Below are 20754 nucleotides of genomic sequence, written 5' to 3' on the forward strand. Positions count from 1 at the left end.
AAAGGCCGGGCCGGGCCGCGTCGCCTCACGAGGGTGGAGCTCGCGCCCTAACGGCTGCTCCGCCCGCCCTCCCCCGCGCGGAGCATGCTGGGACTTGTAGTCCCCCCTCCCGGGGCGGGGCCAGTGCCCTGAGCGCGCGCTGCTTGAAAGCTGTGAGCAGCTGCCGCGCGCCACGGCCGAGCGGAGCGGAGCGGAGCCGAGCGGAGCCGAGCGGAGCCGAGCGGAGCCGAGCAGAGCGGAGTCGGCGGGGGCCGGCCGGCGCGCGGGCCTGCCCTTCCTCCCCCAGCGAGGTACTGGCGCGCGGCGCTCCGCGGCGGTTGGCGGCCGTGTTCCCCCGGCCCCTCTCTCTTACCCCCTCCCCGGGCAGTGGCGGCCCGCGCGGAGGCAGAGGCGCCAGCGGCGCCATGGGCGAGGCGGCCCCGAGCCGGCAGAGCTGCCGTAGACCCTCTCGCCCCCGGACAGGTACGGTTCCCGGTGTCGGTACGTGCGTGCCGCTCGGAGGGAGGCCGTGAGGGTCGGCGCGGGGGGCGTCGCCCTGAGCCCCTGACCGAAGCGGGGGGAGGGGGCCGCGCCTGGCGCCCCTTGTGCCGCCTCCCGACCCCGCTGTCTGTCGGGGGGCGTGCGCGGGGCCTGCTGCCCCCAGCTGCCTGCGGGCCCGCCTGCGGCGGGGAGCCCCGGCCCCGCGGGCTGCGCGTACCGCTGGCTTCAAGGTTTTGCATCTCTTCGGGCGGCGGAAAGGAGCTTCTGCAGCGCAGGGTGCGTGGTGGCACTCGCAGGAGCTTCGCGTGTCTCTGGTTCAGCCCAGTACCCTGTCTGCAGCCTGACCCGACCTTCCTTGTGCAAAGATCCAGACTCAGCCTTGTGCTCACGCTTTTCATTTTCCCGACTGTAGTTTAAGCAACATCATGGGGATTCAGGGCCTACTCCAGTTTATCAAGGAGGCTGCTGAACCTACCCACGTGAAGAAATACAAAGGGCAGACGGTAGCTGTGGACACCTACTGTTGGCTGCACAAAGGCGCTTATGCTTGTGCTGAAAAGCTGGCCCGAGGAGAGCCAACAGATCTGTAAGTCTGTCTTGCATTTCGTCTCGGCTCTCTTACAAATGAAAGTTTTGTTAGCTTAACATTTCTTGAGCTAAAAACTAAGTTAAAGCAGTTTCACTTCTTAGTGTTGCTTCTGAATTCTCGGTCTCAGTTGTACTTTTTGGAAAATGAAATGTTGGCTATAAGTAAATAGCTTTCCAACTGTGCAAAATAAATACTGAAGTATATATTGGGGGAGAAAGCTCTCTGAAATATTTTCTATTAAAACACCAATGGTTAGGTGAGCTTTTTCCAGCATGTCTCGCTCTCAATTATAATCTCATATCTCTGATGAGTTTCTGTAGATGCAATTCATACGTTTCAAATTTAGTATTATTTTCAGGAACCTTATTTGTACAAAATAATAGTTTGTAAACACTGCTGTGACAAAAGTTGTAATGGTACTGAAGAATTTTGAAAGGTGTGTTGTGCTCAGAATAAGGTATAAGTTTTCTTGCTTAACATACTATATTTTTGGTAAGAGTAGCTTTTCTAATGTAACATGGATTTTTCACTTACACAGTTATATTTCTAAGGAAGGAAACGAACAGAAATGGTCGTATTTCAAGTTCAGCTTTGGAGCTTAGATCAGATTTCCATAAGTTCTTACCCATCTCTGGAAAACTGGGTTGAACTCTTGTTTTAGATTGAATATAGTTTTAAATGAAGGTAATCTTTATCTTTTCAGAAATAAAGCTACCCTGATTAGTCTAGATCAAACTTCACTTATGAAATTTTGATTAAATGTGTGATTGGAAGCAAGAAAGAGTTGGTGGTTTGCAAATGGGTTCAAATCTTTACCTCCTGCTTCTGTTGATATGAAGAACTGTAGAGTTTCATCCAGCCCTGCTCTCTGCCTTTGAAGGTAGTGGAGATCCCTCAGAGTCCTGAGAATCGAACACTTCAGTTGAGAAAGAAATTGACTGACAGGAGAAACATTAATAGTCACAGGAGACTTTGGAATGGTTGAATTTAACTACGTGACTATTTTATGAACAAATCTTGTTTCCACACACATATGATTGCTGATCTTAGACTGGCACTTTAACTATAGTGTAGAGAGTCCTTTCACACTTTAAAATTCATCTGAATTGAGGTATTACATAGCTACAATCCTATTCGCTCCTGTCTTTAAAAAATCATAGTTATTCTTTGGTTTATGTTTTGTAGCTCTAAACCCAGTTTCTTCAGTGCTCATATCCTTAGATTCTAAGTGCTGCTAAGTCCCACTCTCCCTCCCCTCCCTGCACCCAGCTGGAAAGGTTGCTCTTGCTGTTTTAAACAGTGTCCTTGAAAGAAAAAAAAAACTTGAAATTTTTTTTAATTGAGCATCATTGTCATGCACTTAGTGTTTACAGCAGCTATTAGATTTTAGTTCTGTGCTGCTGATGAAATCATCTCATACAGATCTGTAGAAATGACAGGTAAGGAGATCAGAGGTCCAAGGGAATATGTAAAGTCTGGAATTCCCTACAAATATTTTACTAAGGGACGGGCTTGGAAGGCAGTGGAGGATTACCTCCTGGTCCATACACATTCTCCACTGTTAGTACAGTTTGGGGAACTCCTGTCTTTTGGAATATTTTCAGTACTGTGCCTGTATTTTTAGTATGGGAAGACATGTTTGCATGTCTGTCCATAGCATGTATCCACCATCTGGAGAGAAGACGGGATAGTTCCACAACGAGAGGTTTAATACCTCATCACTCCTCCAAATCTACAAAAGTGCATTTAATCTGCCTTTCACAAGGCTTCAGGGAAAGATAATGTGCTGTGCTTGTCTGCCTGCTGTTTCCCTGGCCATTAGGAACTGAGTTGCTGAAAATAGAAAGATGACCCATGTTTTAACTTGTAAAGTGTTTGGCAGTGTTGAATCCTAATGTAGCAAAATCAAATGAATTTTCCTTGAGTTCTTATTTCACTTTGTGTAGGAGTAGGGAGCAGTCAGTCCAGCTCTGAGTTGGGAGGTAGAGCATTGCTCTTGTGAAAAAAACAGTATTCAAGTGTTCTTACTCTTTTTGTGATGCTGGGAAAATATATGGCCCGTTAAGATCCTTGAACAATAGTTAGTCCTAAACTTACAGTTCTCCTTTCCTGCAAACAGAAAATATGCAATAGGCTTGTGCTTAACAATTAAGTTTCTTTCTTTTCTTACTTTTGTTATTGTTGATACAGTTATGTAGCTTTCTGTATGAAACTTGTTGATATGCTGCTGTCATTTGGAATTAAACCAATTTTGGTATTTGATGGATGCACCCTACCTTCTAAGAAGGAAGTGGAAAAGGCCCGGCGAGAGTAAGTACTGAACTGTATTGATTTGCAAGGAAAGCAGTATGTTTAAGACTACAATTCATTTTCAAAGTTGAAAAACCTCAAACTTCAGCTAGGTAGTAATCTCTGGTAAACTTTCCTGCAATGTAGTGTTATTTCATTTAATTTACATTTAAAAATCATACAAACCTCTTCTTAGAGGTTTTATTCCAAAAATAGAAATGCACTTCATAAATGAAAGCACTTTTATAGAGGAAGGAAGTAAACCTCTGAGCATTAGTTCCTGTAATGTATTAAAGGCTTTTAGTTTATCCTCCTTTGTGATCTCTGGACAAAAATATTTCTTCCCGATATAATTTTATTTAAAAATAACACCACCTTCCTCATCTTTCTCTATGAATAATCAGATAAACTTGTTTCAGGTTTGGATTCAGGTCCCTATGTAATGGGGGTGCAAATTTTCACGGAAGCGGTGAGAATTTTTCACTAGTGGTTTTTATTTATAAATTCTCATGGGACACATGCTTCCTTCAGTGTGGAGCGAACAACTTCCGGTATTTGAAATGAAGTAAATGATGCCTTCTGTCCTCTAAACCAATAAGTATCTAATGTCAGATACTCCCAAATTCCATTAAATCTATTTTACTGCAACCTGAGAGTGGGTGCATCTCTCTTACACTGCTGATTTCAGTTCCTGAGTTGTCAACTGTTTTCTGAGAAAACATTATACATTTCAACATGCCAATCTAATCGTCCTCGTAAATACAATGACTTAGTTATTCTTATGTTTTAAAAAATTATGCAGTAGAACAGATTTGGTAAGTGTTCATATGCAAAACAATTTTTTTGTCCCCCTTTCCTACCTGTCTCTCTAGTCCTTTCTGCTACTTGTTCTTTTAAGTGAAAAATAATCTGAGATTGGTGGATATTTTTGTTTATCTTTCAGGAAGCGCCAAGCCAGTCTTCTGAAGGGGAAACAATTGTTGCAGGAAGGGAGACTGTCAGAAGCTAGGGAATGTTTTGGGCGCAGTGTAAATGTTACCCATGTTATGGCTCATGAAGTTATTAAAGTAAGTTGTCAATGCTGTTGATGCGTACGTTTTTTAAAAACTGTCAGTAGCAGGTAGCATGTCTTACTCTGCTTTTGTATGGCTACATCACTACCTCTTCTAAGTAGACAAGAAAAATATTCGCCCCTTCATAGCCTCTAATTGTCCTGCATACACTGGATCATGTTAGGCACAGTTAACAAACTTTAACTTTACTTCAAGTTTATTATGCCCAGTTGTATAAATAATGATGATGTGTCAATTGAAATACATCTCTTCTTACTGCTATGAACTGACTTTGATAACACCAACAGTTTTACTTTTGCCGCACAAAAACTAAGCACAATTTTTTTTTATATATTTTTCCCCTCTGCTAGTTCCTGAGAATAGACTACAGAAAAAATTTTGGCTGCTTAAAAACCTTTCTAGTAGCTTTTTGCTATCCTTCCACTGCAGTCATAGGATCTTTATCAAAATAGTATTACCTCTGTTCTAGTGCTGTTTTCCTTTGTCCAGAATATAACTTGCATGAGTTTGAAGCTGGTACCTGTGGTCAGATGCAGTGAGCATAGTGTTACAGGCCAACACAGGAAAGGTTGTTTTTGTAAACTAGTCTATGTAGGTCTAAACTGCTTGAAACTTGAGTTCTGAATGTGAAATATCAGGCTCTAATGGAGGGATGGGTGTGTGATTAAAAAGATCACAGTTTCAGTTTTTTAGGGTAGAGGTTCTTATGCTTTCAGGTGTCTTAAGGTAATTACTGAAAATTGATGCAAAGTACTTGTATGCTTCTTGTTTATGTACAGGCTGCGCGAGCCCGGGGAGTCGATTGTATTGTTGCTCCTTATGAAGCTGATGCTCAGTTGGCTTATCTTAATAAGACTGGCATGGTTCAAGCTATAATTACAGAAGACTCTGATCTTTTAGCTTTTGGATGTAAAAAGGTATGGAAGAAAATACTAATAGCCTTTACCTCTTGCTGATATCTTAAAAGCAGAGTTTGAAGTTGCCAAATGTGTTTGATGTATGGATTTACTCTTCTACAGTAAATGGAGGAAACAGAAGAGATGAGAATAGCACTTGGCCTCTGTTGTTTCCACCAAGTGCAACAAACTAGCTTATATGGGTGAAAATTATTGTTAATAATAATTCTTAATTTCTTAATAATTGTTTTTTAATTTCCAGGTGTTTCTGAAAATTGACAAGTTTGGAAATGGACTAGAGATAGATCAAGCTCGACTAGGAAACTGCAAGCAGCTTGGAAATGTATTTACAGAAGAGAAATTCCGCTACATGTGTATTCTTTCTGGTTGTGACTACCTCTCGTCAATTCATGGAATTGGGTTAGCTAAAGCGTGCAAGTTACTAAAATTAGCCAACAATCCAGATATTATAAAGGTAAACTTGGTTTCACTTTGTGTGTTAGCTTTTTGGGAGCCTATATCAGTATATATGAAATTAACACTTAATTGAAAATATGAGGGGTTCTTGACTTCTTCCATTTTGAGGAAAATGCTAAAAGAAGTATTTTTTACCTGTGCTTTAGAAAGATGCTGAGCTAAACTTACTCAAGTGTTGATGCTATTATATATTTAATGAAATACATGGAAGTAAACTTAAAGAATTGTTCTAATCCTTCAAGGGCATATTCTATTTGAGGAGAGACTTAATTTTTTGTCAGGTTCTGGATTTTTTTCCCCTCATGACCTGCTCTTTCTTCTGTTTTTGCAGGTTAGTTATTAGAACTGCTAATTGGATGCTGTTACTTTTGCATAAGTACACTTTTTTCTGGGGCGGGGGGGAGGGGGAGGGATTTGGAATATTATTTGATTCCCTTTTTGCATTTAATTACATACATATGGACACAGAAATTTATGAAAGAAAAGTTTGGTATGGTGCAAAACAAAAAAAAGGTAGGTTTTTTTATCTTATCCGATATACGAAATGAAAACAAATCTAGTATTAAGAAATACAGAGGCTAAGAGAGTGGGAGTAACTTCTGTGTAGATAGTAAGGGAGAAGAGAGGTTTTTAAGAGCTAATACAAAAATACCTTATGTGGCTGTCCTGGTGGCAGGTAAATCTAATCCAGAAAAGCATTTAAATATGCAGTCTAAATAACTTACTGTATTATCTTCTTTCTTAAATTACTTGCATGCTTTAGTTTTTTTTTTTCTCTCACAGGCTGTACACAAAGAACTATGATTTTTAGTTTTAAAATGTTTTGTATTGTGTAAAGTAGGCACCAAAGCAACTGGTTTGGTTGGCTTTTGTGGAAGTAAAAAGGGAACTTTGAACTTTTCCCATACAAATCATGATTTCCTTTAATATATCTCTTTTTTGAGCAAAATGTCAGGATTTAATCATTTGAAAAACTTTTCACTTAGAAATTTGTCATGTGATTCATCACTGCTATTTTCCAACAGTGTTGGAAGGTCACGAGTGAGTCAAAAGATATAAAGTAGTCCAACAGTGCCTATTCAAACTCTTACTACTTAATGAGATGAGTAAATTTGCCTATATTTAGGATGCATGGCCAAAACGCCGCTGATGTTTTATTTGGAGAGGAGGAGAAGCTCTTGCCTCTAGCAGTATGATAAACTTGATCTTCAAAAGAACATAATCTGCCTTCTGTGAAACTGGAAAATGTAGAGGTCAATGAATTATTAGGAACTTCTTTTGGAGTGGTGCAGTAACAATATATAGGAGGAGCTACCAGATCAATATGTAGGCTTTTGTGATGAGTAATGGGGGGGGGGGGGAATCCGATTAGTTTTGCTTTTTTCTGTCCTAAAAACACCCATGTATTGCTTATGTGTTCTGATAATATGAATGATAAAATTTTATATACACTAGTTTTAACAAATATACCTTAAAGAAATGCTCTGTATTTCTATTCAGATTTTGTATTTATTTATTGGACAAGAAGTGTTTATAAAGAGTTGAATTGTGTTATGTGATTGTAAACAACTTCAGAGTGGGAAAATAATGTACGAAACTTCATTTTTCCTTCCCCTGTTGAATCTGTTTCGCAGATTCACATTCTACATTTAATTACAAGCAAAGATACTTAATTGAAATGTATTTAACCTTTTGTGTAACCTGTTTAAATGAAAGAGTTAAGCAATTTTTCTTTTTTTTGACAGGTTATTAAGAAAATGGGGCAGTACTTGAAGATGAATATAACAGTACCAGAAGAATACATACAGGGTTTTACACGAGCCAATAATACATTCCTTTATCAGTTAGTTTTTGATCCTGTCAACAGAAAATTAGTTCCTCTGAATGCATATGGGGATGATATTGATCCAGAAACACTAATTTATGCAGGGCGGTATCCTTTGTGTTGAAACAACAAAGTGGGGAAATAAGGGTGAACAGATGGGGTGTCTTACACTTTTCATTGCATCTGTGGTGTAGTTATATTTTTCATTGCATCTCTGCTGTTGACTAAAGCCTGGCTTTTCTGCAATCTTAGAAAGTTGTTGGGTTTTTTTTCTTCTTTTCTCTTTTGCTCTGATTTTAATTAATTAAAAAAAAGTGCAGGGGGTAACTGAGTGACCTATCATTGACATATCATTTTAGGCAGAAGTTATTGAACTTTTTTTTTTTCTTTCTGGAAAACAACTTGTTAAATAGAGGTTATTTAAACTGTTTGAGTCACTTTATGACTGTCTTTAATTTCTGCCTGTTAAATGTGTTATAATCTCTGCCAGTTTAATTCTTGCAATCCAAGTTAAACTCATACCCTAATCTAAGTATTTCCTGTTTTACCAGATATGTCTTCCTATAGAATAAGTAGCATTTTGCTACATTTGTGCAGCATAAATTTCAGCATGGAAGATTAGGAAAATGAAGAAAGAGAGTGGACTGTTGAAGTAGTAACTAGCTTTGTATGTTCTTTAAGCCACCTAATCTCTGGCATTTCCAGAAATTAGGAAGGAGAAAGATGGTAACTTTCCTGCTGATGGTTGAAGGTTTTCCTTTTGACTTCAGTGATTTGCCAAGCACTGCAGATCTATTACAATTGCTGTTGGATCAGATTGAGCCATGAGTAGTAGTATTAATGCTTTTGTTTAATATTCTAGCAATGCTTTTTAGCACAAAAATGGGAAACGGCTAGTCTAACTGTCATGCTACAGTTCTTGAAATTTAATGTAATATTCAGATATTTTCCTTTAATATGATGGGAACAGACATTTTGGTGATGCTACTGCTTTTCAAATTGCCATCGGCAACATTGATATCGATACAATGGAACAAATTGACAATTATAACCCTGACACTGCACAGGTAAAATCTTTGTTCTGAAGTTATAGATTAAGATTTTGATGTGAGTCTGAACATTCATGGAAAAATATGATTGAATGTTATCTGCAACTGACTTGGCAGTGAAAGCTATTCTGCCATTACAGAAACTGCATGGTCCCACACTCATATTTCTCATTCTTTGTGCAGGTAGAATCTTTTCATGCATTTGACTTTAATGTTTGTTTCACTTTCAGACTTTTTTGATAAGTCCTTAATACTATTGACAGAAGTAACTGATTTAAAAACAAAATTCTCGGATTTGGGTTTCTTCCAAGTGTATAACTACGAGGAAAGTATTCTCCCAAATTAGGTTTTCTGAATAAAAATGAAATTTAAACTTTTAATTTTGTCTGAGATGAGCAGTTAGTCAATTGCACCATATTGGAATGAAGAAATTATGGCAGCACAAAAGGAAAAGAATTTGTATGAAAAGCATGAGAAACATGGGAACAAAAAATAAAACGTTTGTGTAGAGTATGTCACTAGTTGTTATGCAAATGTCAAAATGTCCTTAGATGCTAAATCAGGAAATCAAATGTAGAAGGCAAAATTATAAACCTATGTCTTGTTTTTTAATTTTTTTTTTTTTGTAGCCCGTGCAGCAGAGAAGTTGTGGCTGGAATGACAGACATGTTAATCATGTAAATAGCATTTGGAGCAGAGACTACAAGCTTGGCCATAATGCAGATACTGTTCCTCATAAAATGCATTTACTAGAGAAACAACCAACCAAAGGCATCGAGAAGATAATTAGTGTTAAAGGGCTAAAACTTCCAGGCAAAGAGCTCTTGGCAAAAAGACCAAGGAGTGGTATGTTTTTATTAAAATAAGTATATAAATAACAGTAGAAGGCTGTGGGGAAAGAAAAGATTTTTATCTTGGAGTTGATGGCATGAGATTTTAGAGGCCTAACTCTTAACTTTTATTGTCTGTATTCTGTTTTCAAAAAGCTGCAAGACTAACGAGCCATAATATTAAAGCCTACGTAATGATTAAAGGTGGCAGCAAACTTTCAGCAGCACTTGATTTTAACTTTCTTTAATTTGCTATAAAACTTTGTTTTCAATTTTAGGTTATGTTTAATAACATCTGTTCTATGTTTAGATATTTTTGTTTTAATTTCCATCTTATAATGGCTTGTGAAGAAATTAAAATAGCCTATTTTTCCTAGAGTTGATATTTGGCCAGACAGAAAATTTAAAGAACGTTTTCTGTACTCTTCTAACACTGTGCTGCCTGTATCCCCTGTATAGATATTCCTTACTCCAACTTTCTCTAGTAAATCTGTGCTATCTTGTCTTCTACACTCCCTGTTATATGTGCTGAAATAAACCGTGCACTTGTAATAAAGGGGCACTTCTTTGTTCCCGTTGTGCTTTATCTGATAATGTTAAGTAGTTTCTCTTCCTCTGCTTCCTTTATTTTCTGATTACACTACTAGAGCTCCTTTTTTTTGCCTTAGTTACCCCTGATATTTCCTGCTCCCTGATTTATCAAAATTTGTAGTTAAGCAACCTGCCTTTAAGTCAAATTTAGTTTTGCTTTCAAGTGTTTAAAAAAACCAAACAAAAAAAACCCCAAAAAACCAACAAACTCCAAACAAACATGTCTCACTTCAGCTGTTCTGCCTTTGCTCCATCTACCTTTCCATAGAAAGTTGTTTTTAAGACTATGTACTAGAAAACAGCTGTGTTAAAGACTTCTAAACTGTAATGTCAAGAATGTTCCTACCAGACCTTACTAATATTTTTAAGCCTGTGAGAGTAAATATGTAATGTTCAATTCTCTCATAACTGGTTAATTCTAGAACATGCTTCTACAGTGATGCTTAAATTGTCTTTAGATTTAGAAGAAATCTCAGATGGAGATCTGTTGAACCAATATTCATTTTCAAGAGCAAAAAAATTCAAGAAGGAGAATGATCATGATGGTCAAGCACAAAAGAGTGTCTCAGCAATACAAAGCCTTGATTCTTCAGGGAATTCTGTCACTCAAGAAAGTTCTAACTCCCTGCCCAGAGTTAGAAATAAATTTGCTTCCTTTCTACAAAGGAAAAACAAAGAGAAGGATGCTGTAATTGTTCCAGGAACAAGAAGCAGGTATGCTTGCATCACATGTTTTAGTAAGCAGCAAAATACTATTTGTGGTTCTGGTTGCTGAAATAACCTGAATACTGAAAATATGAAAAATGCTACCTCAGACTTTTTTATGCAACTGTATTAATGCACCTGTAGTCCTGAGCTGAGATAGAGAACCCTTTGTGCTAGGCATGCTATCTCTCTGTGAGATAAGAGATAGATAAACAATGTCAATTTTTTACTGCAGAAATGAAGACTGTGAGTCTATTCAATACAGTCTAGCCTCTGGGTATCAAAATTAATTAGAACTTGGCCATATTTCTTTTTCAGGTAAAGGTCATATGACTTATCTCAAAAAAAAAAAAAAGTAGCTGCTTTGTGCCAAATATGTAAGTAGTTAGTGAATATATTGTCTTATGTTGACAGGGTTTTTTGTTTGTTTCAGTAAAGCCAAACCTGGCCATACTGTATGACAAATACCTATTCGTATCCCATCCCATTCAGTTGATGTTCCTGATCTCCGCACAGCACTTTGAGAAGCGGGACTTTGGGCTTGTTAAGTTTTTTTAATTGGCTGTGTGTTATGGGTGTTTTGGTCGCATTTGGCCACAGCTACTTGAATTGGTTTTACAAAGCATTATCACAATTGTGTGTCATTGTGTAATTTTTATCTTAAATAATTTGAATATTTTTTAGCAGTGTAATTTTACAGAACAGTCTTAATACTGATGTTCTTTAGCTTTAATGCACACCTTCCTGAGCTGAAAGTTTTGTTACGTTGCATCAAAAATTATGAGTTGTCAGTGATGGTAGGTTCTTCTCTAAAGCAATGCTGAGTTTCTTAAAAAGCTCTGACTTGTACTTACTCTTCGGAGCTGCTGCTATAGCATGGAAAAGAACTAGTTAGGTTCTAGTTTCCTTGGTAAGAAGGTGCTGAAGTGTTTCACTACTGTTCAGCTTTATGATAATTAATGAATATATTCTTAAATTTTGTAGGAACCCTAGATGCTTCTCTCTTTCAGATGAAGAACCTTATTAGTGTTTCAGTCAATGAATGACATACTTACAGATGCTTTTTTTCCTCTTTTTTTACTGTTATCTGTTAAATGCCTCCCTGAGGGACTAAGACTTTGCCCATTGTCAAAATAATTTGTGTCTGCAAGTGCGCTTAAAAAATAAAATTGATGGATAGGGAAAACTATAGGATTTTGTAGATGACATACTCATTTGCAATAACTTTCTTCTCCCTTGCCTTCACCTTTTTTTTTTTTTTTACTTTTTTAGGTTTTTCTGCAATGATGCAATTATGTTTGATGGTAGAGCAAAGAAGGATGACAGTGATCTAACTCAAGATGCTGAGCGGGGTTGCCTGAAACAGGAAGTAAAATATGTAGCAGAAGATGTTTCTCAGTCTTCAGAAACTGAAAAATCAACAAGGGTTATCTTTACACCTCCTGCAGAAAAGCAGAAAAATTGCTTCCGGTGGTTTAGCAGCCTCGTAAATAATTCAGGAAATCCTGGTCCATCTCATACTGTATTTTCACAGCAGTTTTACCAACAGAGAAGCAACTGTGTGGTATCCCAGGAAGATCAGATTAATGGCATACAAACGGAGAGTGGGGCAGTGTGTGGCAAGTTGGAGGAAGAATCCTCCCCCTTAACAGAACTGGAACAGTCATCACAGTCTCAAAGGTCTTGTGAGCCATCAGAATGCAGTTTGGAGTCTTCAGAAATACTGCAAGTGTCTAACAACAGTTCAGATGCAGAAGTAAGAAAACTAGATATTGTTTCAGCATTTGCTTTGACTTTAAATTATAAGAGAAATTAGGCAGCAAAGTCTTCTCTTCAGAATGACACCCTGCAGGTTACGTAGCTTGTGCTAACAAAACTTGTCAATGCTTAACATAGTTGTGTAGAATGGATTGACTTACTAGCTTAAATCAAGTCTGTTCTCTGGTTTTAGTCTGTCTTCAGTCTTTCCACTGCTATCACTACCATGGGTCATTTAAAAAATGCGGTAGGCTAGCTCTTGTTCTCTGATTTTGTTAGTCCCTGAAGAAGTCCTTTCAGAAAGCATGTGTGTCACCGTAGTGTTGCTTGTTGAAAATAAGCCCAGGTTTTTGCATAAGTTCTTAGAATTACTGAAAACATTATGCCTTATAAAGTATATATGTGTAGATATAAAAATATACATTGGGGGGGGGGAACCCCACAAACAAAAAAACCTGCCAATAAACCCCAACCTGTTTTAAAACCAAATGAATTTTCTCTTGATGAAGGAATCTGACTCCAATTCAAAACTGGCTGATGATCAATGTACTCGGACTCCAGTATTTTCTGCCTTTCAAAGTGACAGAAAAAATACAATCATAAAGACCAAGGTAAGAATTCTTTTAATATGAGCTCTACTAAACTCTGAAAATCAGTTTTTGCTTTCTACTAGTTCATTCTAGAACACTTAATGAAAGAATCTTAAGCAATGCACATGTTGGCAAGAGAAAGCTATATCCTTGTTCATCTATATCAGAGCTGAGATGAACTATAACTAGGCCATCTATGATTGATATCACAGTTGCAACTTGTTTGGGGATTTTAAACACTTTGGTATAAAATAAGAAGCCAAGCTAAGGCAAAAAATCACTTCTTAATTTTCCTCAGGCATGCTAAATACACAGGTTTTACGATGCAAATTGCAGTCATGTTCATAATCCAGATACAGTCACAAGATACAACCTCATTTCATTGCTTGTCTTGATAAATCTGCTAGTTTAGCAGTCTCCTTCCTCTTTGAGTAGAAAAAACATGTTAAACCTTTCCAGATTTTGAAATTTATAGTCAAACTTTCTTGTTTAATTGTTTTAGTTAAAAGCCATGTTGAATCAGTATGGAAGGACAGTCAATTTTCCTTGAGGGCCTGCATTTCAGTTACTTTTCCTATTGGCTGGGCACCTGTAATTTGACTTCTGTGCGGTTTCTTGGATGTCTAAGAATAAACTTACGTCCCTTGTCTTTGTTACATTTCTAAGACCTTTACCCATTAGTCTAGTTTTCAAAACTTCTAAGACCTTAACAGCTAAAAGTGCTCTAACTCCTTGGGCATTGTCATTAGAATTGGCCGAAAGATTCATAAGTCAAAGGAAGATGCTTTCATCCTTTCATGTACACCCCTACTAACTTCTTTCTTGTAGACAGACTAAAAATCACAAGCTTCTCTCTGCCAAACAAGGATATTGTGTGTTTTGTATAATAGTGACATCTTGTGGTTATTGTTAGTAACTTCTGTCTTAAGCTGGAATTTACATGTTTATTATTGAATGCCTGATTACAAGAATTGATGCTTTTTCATTAGACTAACATTTTGCCCACTTCTCCTCAACAAGACTGAGCAATGAAATGAAATCATCCTGGGATTCAGAATTTTATTACTTTGTTTTTAAGAATGTATTTAATGTGCTTTGCTTAATGTTTTGCTCACCTTAAGGGTATATTGGGAGAATGAATATACAAATACTGGGGAATACACATTATGGAAGTACTGAGGTAATATAAGCATCATATATAAACAAATTTTCAGGATGCTTGGAACTCTTCAGACAATAGAAATCTGCTGAGAATCCGTGAGGAGAGTAGGGTTAGCTTAAAGCAAGCAGCTAGTAGGAGGACTTTCCCCACTTATTTCCTTGGCCATGCATTCCCTCTGCTACCTTGTATGTGCTGGTAATAATACTTAGAATGAGTTGGACCAGAAAACTGACCTGGCTGAGGACTAACTTGACAACAACAACCAAAAGGTCAATCATATTGGAACTCGGGCCCACCCAGACTCTCAGGCTTGTGTGAGTTGTAGCACCAGTGAGACCATTGCCAGAAGTAGCCAGAATTGAAGAGGGGGGAGGCAGAGATAAGGAGCACTATTTCTGGCTCAGTTTCCCCTTAGGATTGCTTACTGCAAGTGTAAAACAAGGGAAATCTTTGCTGGTGTTAAGTACAGTAAAAGACACTGAAGGGAATAATGAGTTCCACATTTAGGGAAGAAGCAGTCAATCACTTAAAACATAAATTATTCTGATTTTGCTAAGCTGACATAACATAGCTGATGTGTAGAGAAATTTAATAATTGGGGGAGGCAATCTGGGGAAGTTGTCGACTCTTATCATGGTTCTAGTCCAAAATGTGAAGTGCCTAGATAGTCAATTCTAATATCAAACTAATAGAAGCTTTTCTCTAACAGTTGCCTACAAGATAGTGATCTCTAGGACCTTGTAGTTTTTTCTGTGATGGTATTCCAGCTGTGGTTTTTACTGCTAATTATTTTCCACAATTGCTATGAGTTCAGCAAAGAGGCTAATATTGACAAGGGAAAAGAGCAATCTACTCTGGTTTTAAGTTTCTTAGTAGGTGTTTGACATGCAGCTTTGCCTACTTTTGGGTTACTTAAGTTGTAATTCTGATGTAATTCAGTACCACAAAGAAATGTAGGATTATGGGTGACTTCACACGTGTTGCAAAATGGCTGAGGTGATAGATAAACAGCAAAGTACTATAAAGCAGGGAGTTGTAGGATTTTATTTTTATTCTTCCTAGTATTCTTGTTCCAATTTTTAGCCTACACTTTAAAATTTTTTTTTTCCAAATTTTTTTGGGGATTCCAAGATCTGCTTAGTCTATTCAGGTAGAAACAATGTCATTTCAGTAAAAAACTATATAACAAGTGTGTGTGGTGGGGGATGACAAAATGCAATGTTGTTTTGGAAAGAAAGCAGGTATGAGTTCTCTTTGAAGAAAAGGCTGCCAACATCTTTTATTTTAAGAAAAAAAAAAAGTTAGGTGATCAATAGCAAGTACTTGGATGGGGAAGAACTATTTGCATTAGTTAAGTGAATCACCTGAAGTAGGCAGAGCTGGGCTATCTTCTAAATATGATCCAGTAAAACAGAAAAGATGATTCATATAGAGCGAAATGCTTTATTCTTAACATTATCCAAATGGGAAATACAAGCATTATTTGCAACCTAGGTGTCCTAAACTGATCTTATGTAGCCAAATGTAAAATAAGAACTTCTTAGAACTGTAGACAGTCACCATCTCTTCTGCAGGTATTGTATTTTTATAATTATGTTTTGGTCCTCATAATGACAGACAAAAGCTAAAATAGCAGGCTAGAAGTGAGTGATCACTTAGAAGCTGGTAAGTGCGAGTAGTTAATATTCTACAATGAAGTGGCAGAATGGCTCAAACAGTAAAACATTCTAGTGCTTCCAAATGGCTACTTCTCAAAAAATCGGGGAAAACGATAAGCATATGTAAGACATAAGAAAATGATGGAAAATATGAATAAGCCATTTGTGGCCTTTTGCCACTTGTGAACTTATTTGGCAAAGAGTTTTAACTTTGCCTAAAAGTACATTACATGTGTGATTATGCACATGCAGTGCAAATGGGAAGAGAGTGATTAAACAGATAGCAATAGGTATAACTTTGAGTTTATGAAATGTGGTAAGCTACTTACAGAAAAAAATCCTGCAGATCAGGCTCTAGTGTGTGTCTCTTCTGTTGTTAAAATAAACTCATTACTTCTTGTGCATGAAGTTGGAGAAGGCAAAAATGATCAACAGTGTTATATGAGTGTTAGAAAGCATGATAGCAGCAGTCTGAGTAGCTATCAGCCAGTTAGCCTGATATTGAACCCAGAAAAAAGACAGTAATGTAAGAGATTGTGGTTGGGGATGAGAATATGACAGTCAGTGTGACTTATATTTCACAATTGTAGGAATTGGGTCATGTCAAAATGAGTTTCATGTACTTGTAAGTATGAAAAAAACAGATTCAGTGCTTGGAAACATAAGTGAATTGAAAATTAAGCACATGTTTTTTTAATAATAGGGGTGGTGAATAGCTAGAATAAATTATATAATGAAGCCATGTATTTTTCTTTCAATTGATGTGTTCAAACTTAAGACTGGTTGCATTTGAGAGAGATATTCTGGCCAAGCACATCTGTTTTGAGTTCCAGGTACAGAAACTGGATAATAAGGTCCAACTAGAGGTCTAATGATCCTTGGGGTAATCATACTGATATCTGTGCCCTGCTTAGATTTCATGAAAAATGGAGTGATAGGTATCACAGAGTGATACCAGAGAGTAGCTTCTCTTTAAAATTCTGAAAGCTGGCATTGAAGAGTTTTTGTTGTGCTCTCATATAAACAGATGAGAAAATAAATATTGAATAGGCTTTAAAAACTGCATTCAAAAGAAATGTGTATTTGCAATGTCTTGGAATACAAAGACCTATGGAAACTGGTTTGCCAGTTCTTACAGCTGCATTATGTCTACTGTGTTTGAGATGCCACTTTTTAGATTATAGAAGCTATCTAAACCTTGTTACGGCAATTCAGTACACAATGTAACACAATGTAAAGCAGTTTATTTTTTATTATAAGCTTTGCAGCATAATATCTGTTGCTTACAGGTTGTCATTTTAACCATTTGTTCTGTAATATTAAAATCTCACAGGTTCCTGGTTTACATAAATCCAGTTGTATAGGGTCGCGTATTGTAACAAAGCTCAAGCCATTAATACCAGCTAAAGTAAGCGGATTAAGCAGGAAACTGTCACCTGTGCAGAAGAGAAATCACTGTGATGCTGAAAATAAGCTGGGACTGCAAGCCACCATTAGTGAACTCCGGAAGAACTTCCAATTTAAAAGGTGAGTTGCTTTAACTCTTTACTTAACACCCTGCATACTTTTTGTTTCCCAAATAAACAAATTTCAAAGTAGACTCTACGCATCTCCTCCAGACAATTCAATAAAGATAATAGCTTAAGATAGATATTTTCTACATACAATTTTTAATTTCCTAAGTTTGATATAACCATGAAGTATGATTTGTGGTAAATAAGCTCTTCTAATTACTTTTTTCTTTCTAACCAGGAAGAACTCTCAGCTAAAATTCATGTATTGAAGTAGTGCTTTTAGTTTAACATAATTTATATGAAAATTATTACAATTGTTTGACATCAAATACCAAAAGGCATTTCTTAGTCTAAATGAGAGAGCTGCATGAAAATTGCCAAACTTAATTGAATACAAGGTTGTTTCTATTTAACTTCATGTGCCTCTCACATTTTGAGATGGCTGATTGTCAGAACTGTTATGCTTTCAAGATGATGGTGAATTGATGGAATATTTCTGTTAGCTGAAGTGTCTGGTTACAAGAGACACTTTTGCACATTATAAAATGCTATTGTTGTCCCTTGTGCAGATGACTTGGTTAACTTGAAGTTTCTGCAAATATCTTCAAGGTTTGAACTTGAAGGACAACGATGATTAAAAAAAAAAAAAACAAACAAACAAAAAAAACCAGACAAAGTGTAGGTATTCTAACTTACACTATTTCCATGCACTCAGGTAAAAGCTCCTGGTGGCAAAGCTTTCCCAGTTCCAAGTTGCAATCTCAACATTGAATAAATAAGTCTTATTTAAATAAAATTATTATTCTCATTAACCTGAAACCAAATGTGAGTAGGACAAAAGTATTCTCTTTGCACTAAGTAGTAAATGTGAGACTTGTGAGCATGTGTTAAGTCAGATGAATATATTTTAGTAAGTTTGGGCCTTATGGTAGGCTATTATAAACATACAACTGATTTCTGTTTAAAAAAATATAACTTGCAGTATTAACATTTTTGGAAATCTTACTTTTTATTATCCTCTTGATGCGGGTTAAGAATGACAGTTTCAAAGAGTAAGTGAAAGCGTTTGTGTATGTATTGCTTGACTTCTAATTGGGAACGTCTGACCAGGGTTGTTCACAGGGAGAAAATTGATATATATTGATTTATTAGAATACAGGCAGATAGAACAGAGTGAGCTTAGATGACACTGTTCCTTTTTCTCTGCTGATGGTTGCAAGACTTAGCTCCAAACATCCACATTTTATCCATCCAGTTTTGGTTGGTCTGTAACTTCTGGGTATATACTGGGGATATATATCTTTGTGTATATTACTTACTTCTGTGTACATAAAGTACTTGTTTATTAGCTTTTAGGGGATTCTTTTCTTAATTTATTTCACAAAAAAGTTTTTCTCACTGCCAGGACTTACTTAGCTCTGAGTATCTGTTTATTGTTTTTTCAGATTTTTAAAATGGTTCTAAATTAGCCTTATGTCTTAAGAATTATATTGTCTGATGGCAAATAAATCATGTGGGACACTAATCTGTTCTGTCCTAATGTCAAGACTCACGGGATATATATGAAACTACAGTTATTCAGAAGACTTAAATGTTAAGGAAGCATGTACAACCCAGAGTAGGATAGGGTACATACAGTCTTTCTGATATAAAGCTAATAGCTATCATTCTGTCACAGGATAAGTGGAACAGTTTAAATCACTTTCAGTGAAGTTGTTCAGTTATAGTGAAATTGAAATTAAAACTTTCCATCACAAATGTTTATTTTGGGCTTATTCAGAGATGAGCGGGTAGTTATGTGAGGGGTCTTGCTTTGTTTTAATCCATATGTTCTTACAGGCCTGTGTTTAGAAACATGTAATAACATCCTTGGGTTTTGTTTTGTCTTTGTTTTTTTGTGCAGAGACTATGAAAAACTCCCTTCTTGTAAAAAGTCAGATCCATTGTCTCCAATCAAAGATAATATACAGCTCACTCCAGAAACAGAAGAAGAAATCTTTAATCATCTGGAATGTAGTCATGTTCAGAGAGCTATATTCCAATGAACTGTATGCTATGCACAATAGGATGCATTTTTAATCATTGTCAAAATTTACCTTCTGGATATTTCATCAATATAGAAAAGATGCTTTGAAAACCAACTATATATTTTAGTCTGACTAGTGATTTGTCATCTTTTTTTATAAAAGTGTGAATCAGAACAGTACAAAAAAGTACAGTTCTGTACTGACTGGAATAAAATCCTTCAGGTGCCTGTGTTCTCTTATTCAAAGTCCCATGCTAAACTTTCGTCCAAACCTTTTTCAGCCGCCCCTGGGCAGTTCATGAAGGTTGCATATGCAATCCAAGTTTCTACAACAGCTATGGCTTTGCCTTTGCACAACAGCAGCAGAACAAGTTTGTGTCTTAATTTTTAATAGTTGATCATTCTTTTGTCTCTTCCTTCTTTTCTCTTGAGCTTAATCTGACTCTTAAGATGGGAGTAAAACTCCTGTTCAGGGCTCATAACAGCCTTCAATATACTTCCAGCACTCTGATAACTATTTCTTTTCCCTGTAAGGTAAGATCTGCTCTCTCAACAGTTAGCTTTGTGTTTGATACAATCATGTTATTGGTGGGAATAACCTGGGGACTGCAGAAAGGAATATCACAAATATTTGTTCCCCAAATTCTCACATTAATAGAATGATCTCCGAAGAAATAGTGTGTTCCTCCTGTTTTACCTGCTCTTGTTCCTCCTGTTTTACCTGCTCTTTCCATGTTTGTAGTCTTATCCAACAACAGATACACAAAATATCAGTCCTCAGAGCTAAGGGTTACAAAAGGGCATTGTCCTCGCAACAAACCAAGCTTCAGAATTCAACAGCTGATCAACTAAAGGGAGATCCAGGAGACTAGGGTCCTTGCTTTGCATGACTGAATTATCGTGAAATAATATGATGGGATTTCAGATTTCTACCTTTAAAATCAAGATTTGAGTCAATGTAAAGATATGTCTAAACTTTTTTTCCTTTTTTTAGGAAAGGATAGCATCTCTTTCTGCTGCAGATAAAGGTACAAAAGGATGTCTTAACCTGTGAAATGTATCCTTTCAGTTCCCGAGAGGAATACTTTTCCCCATCTTTGAGCTTTTTGCCAAAGTTTAAAGTTTGAAGTTGACCTATGAGAGGCAGGTCTTTTTTTAATGCAATGTACTTTTTTTTTTTTTTTTTTTCCCCCGTCTTTAAAGGAATTTGCATCTATGAAACTAAGGTGACCGGCTGCATTA

At 37.1% G+C, this 20754-nt stretch overlaps 1 protein-coding gene across 2 annotated transcripts; it reads left to right on the top strand.

Annotated features, from left to right (window-relative positions):
* Positions 1-229: 229 nt before the first annotated feature.
* Positions 230-20194, top strand: EXO1 (exonuclease 1). Of its 2 annotated transcripts, none has more exons than XM_075495982.1 (14): positions 230-462; positions 893-1066; positions 3260-3379; positions 4302-4425; positions 5211-5348; positions 5590-5802; positions 7550-7737; positions 8600-8696; positions 9308-9524; positions 10558-10813; positions 12077-12560; positions 13072-13173; positions 17306-17499; positions 19390-20194. In XM_075495982.1, exons 2-14 carry the CDS (start codon positions 906-908, stop codon positions 19529-19531), a joined length of 2436 nt encoding a protein of 811 aa, XP_075352097.1. In that variant the 5' UTR covers positions 230-462; positions 893-905; the 3' UTR covers positions 19532-20194. The 2 variants fall into 2 exon arrangements, with proteins under 2 accessions (XP_075352097.1, XP_075352098.1); XM_075495983.1 differs by having other exon boundaries at positions 230-290.
* The last annotated feature ends 560 nt before the right edge of the window (positions 20195-20754 follow it).

Source organism: Mycteria americana, chromosome 3 (genome assembly GCF_035582795.1).
Source record: "Mycteria americana isolate JAX WOST 10 ecotype Jacksonville Zoo and Gardens chromosome 3, USCA_MyAme_1.0, whole genome shotgun sequence".
NCBI lineage: Eukaryota > Metazoa > Chordata > Aves > Ciconiiformes > Ciconiidae > Mycteria > Mycteria americana.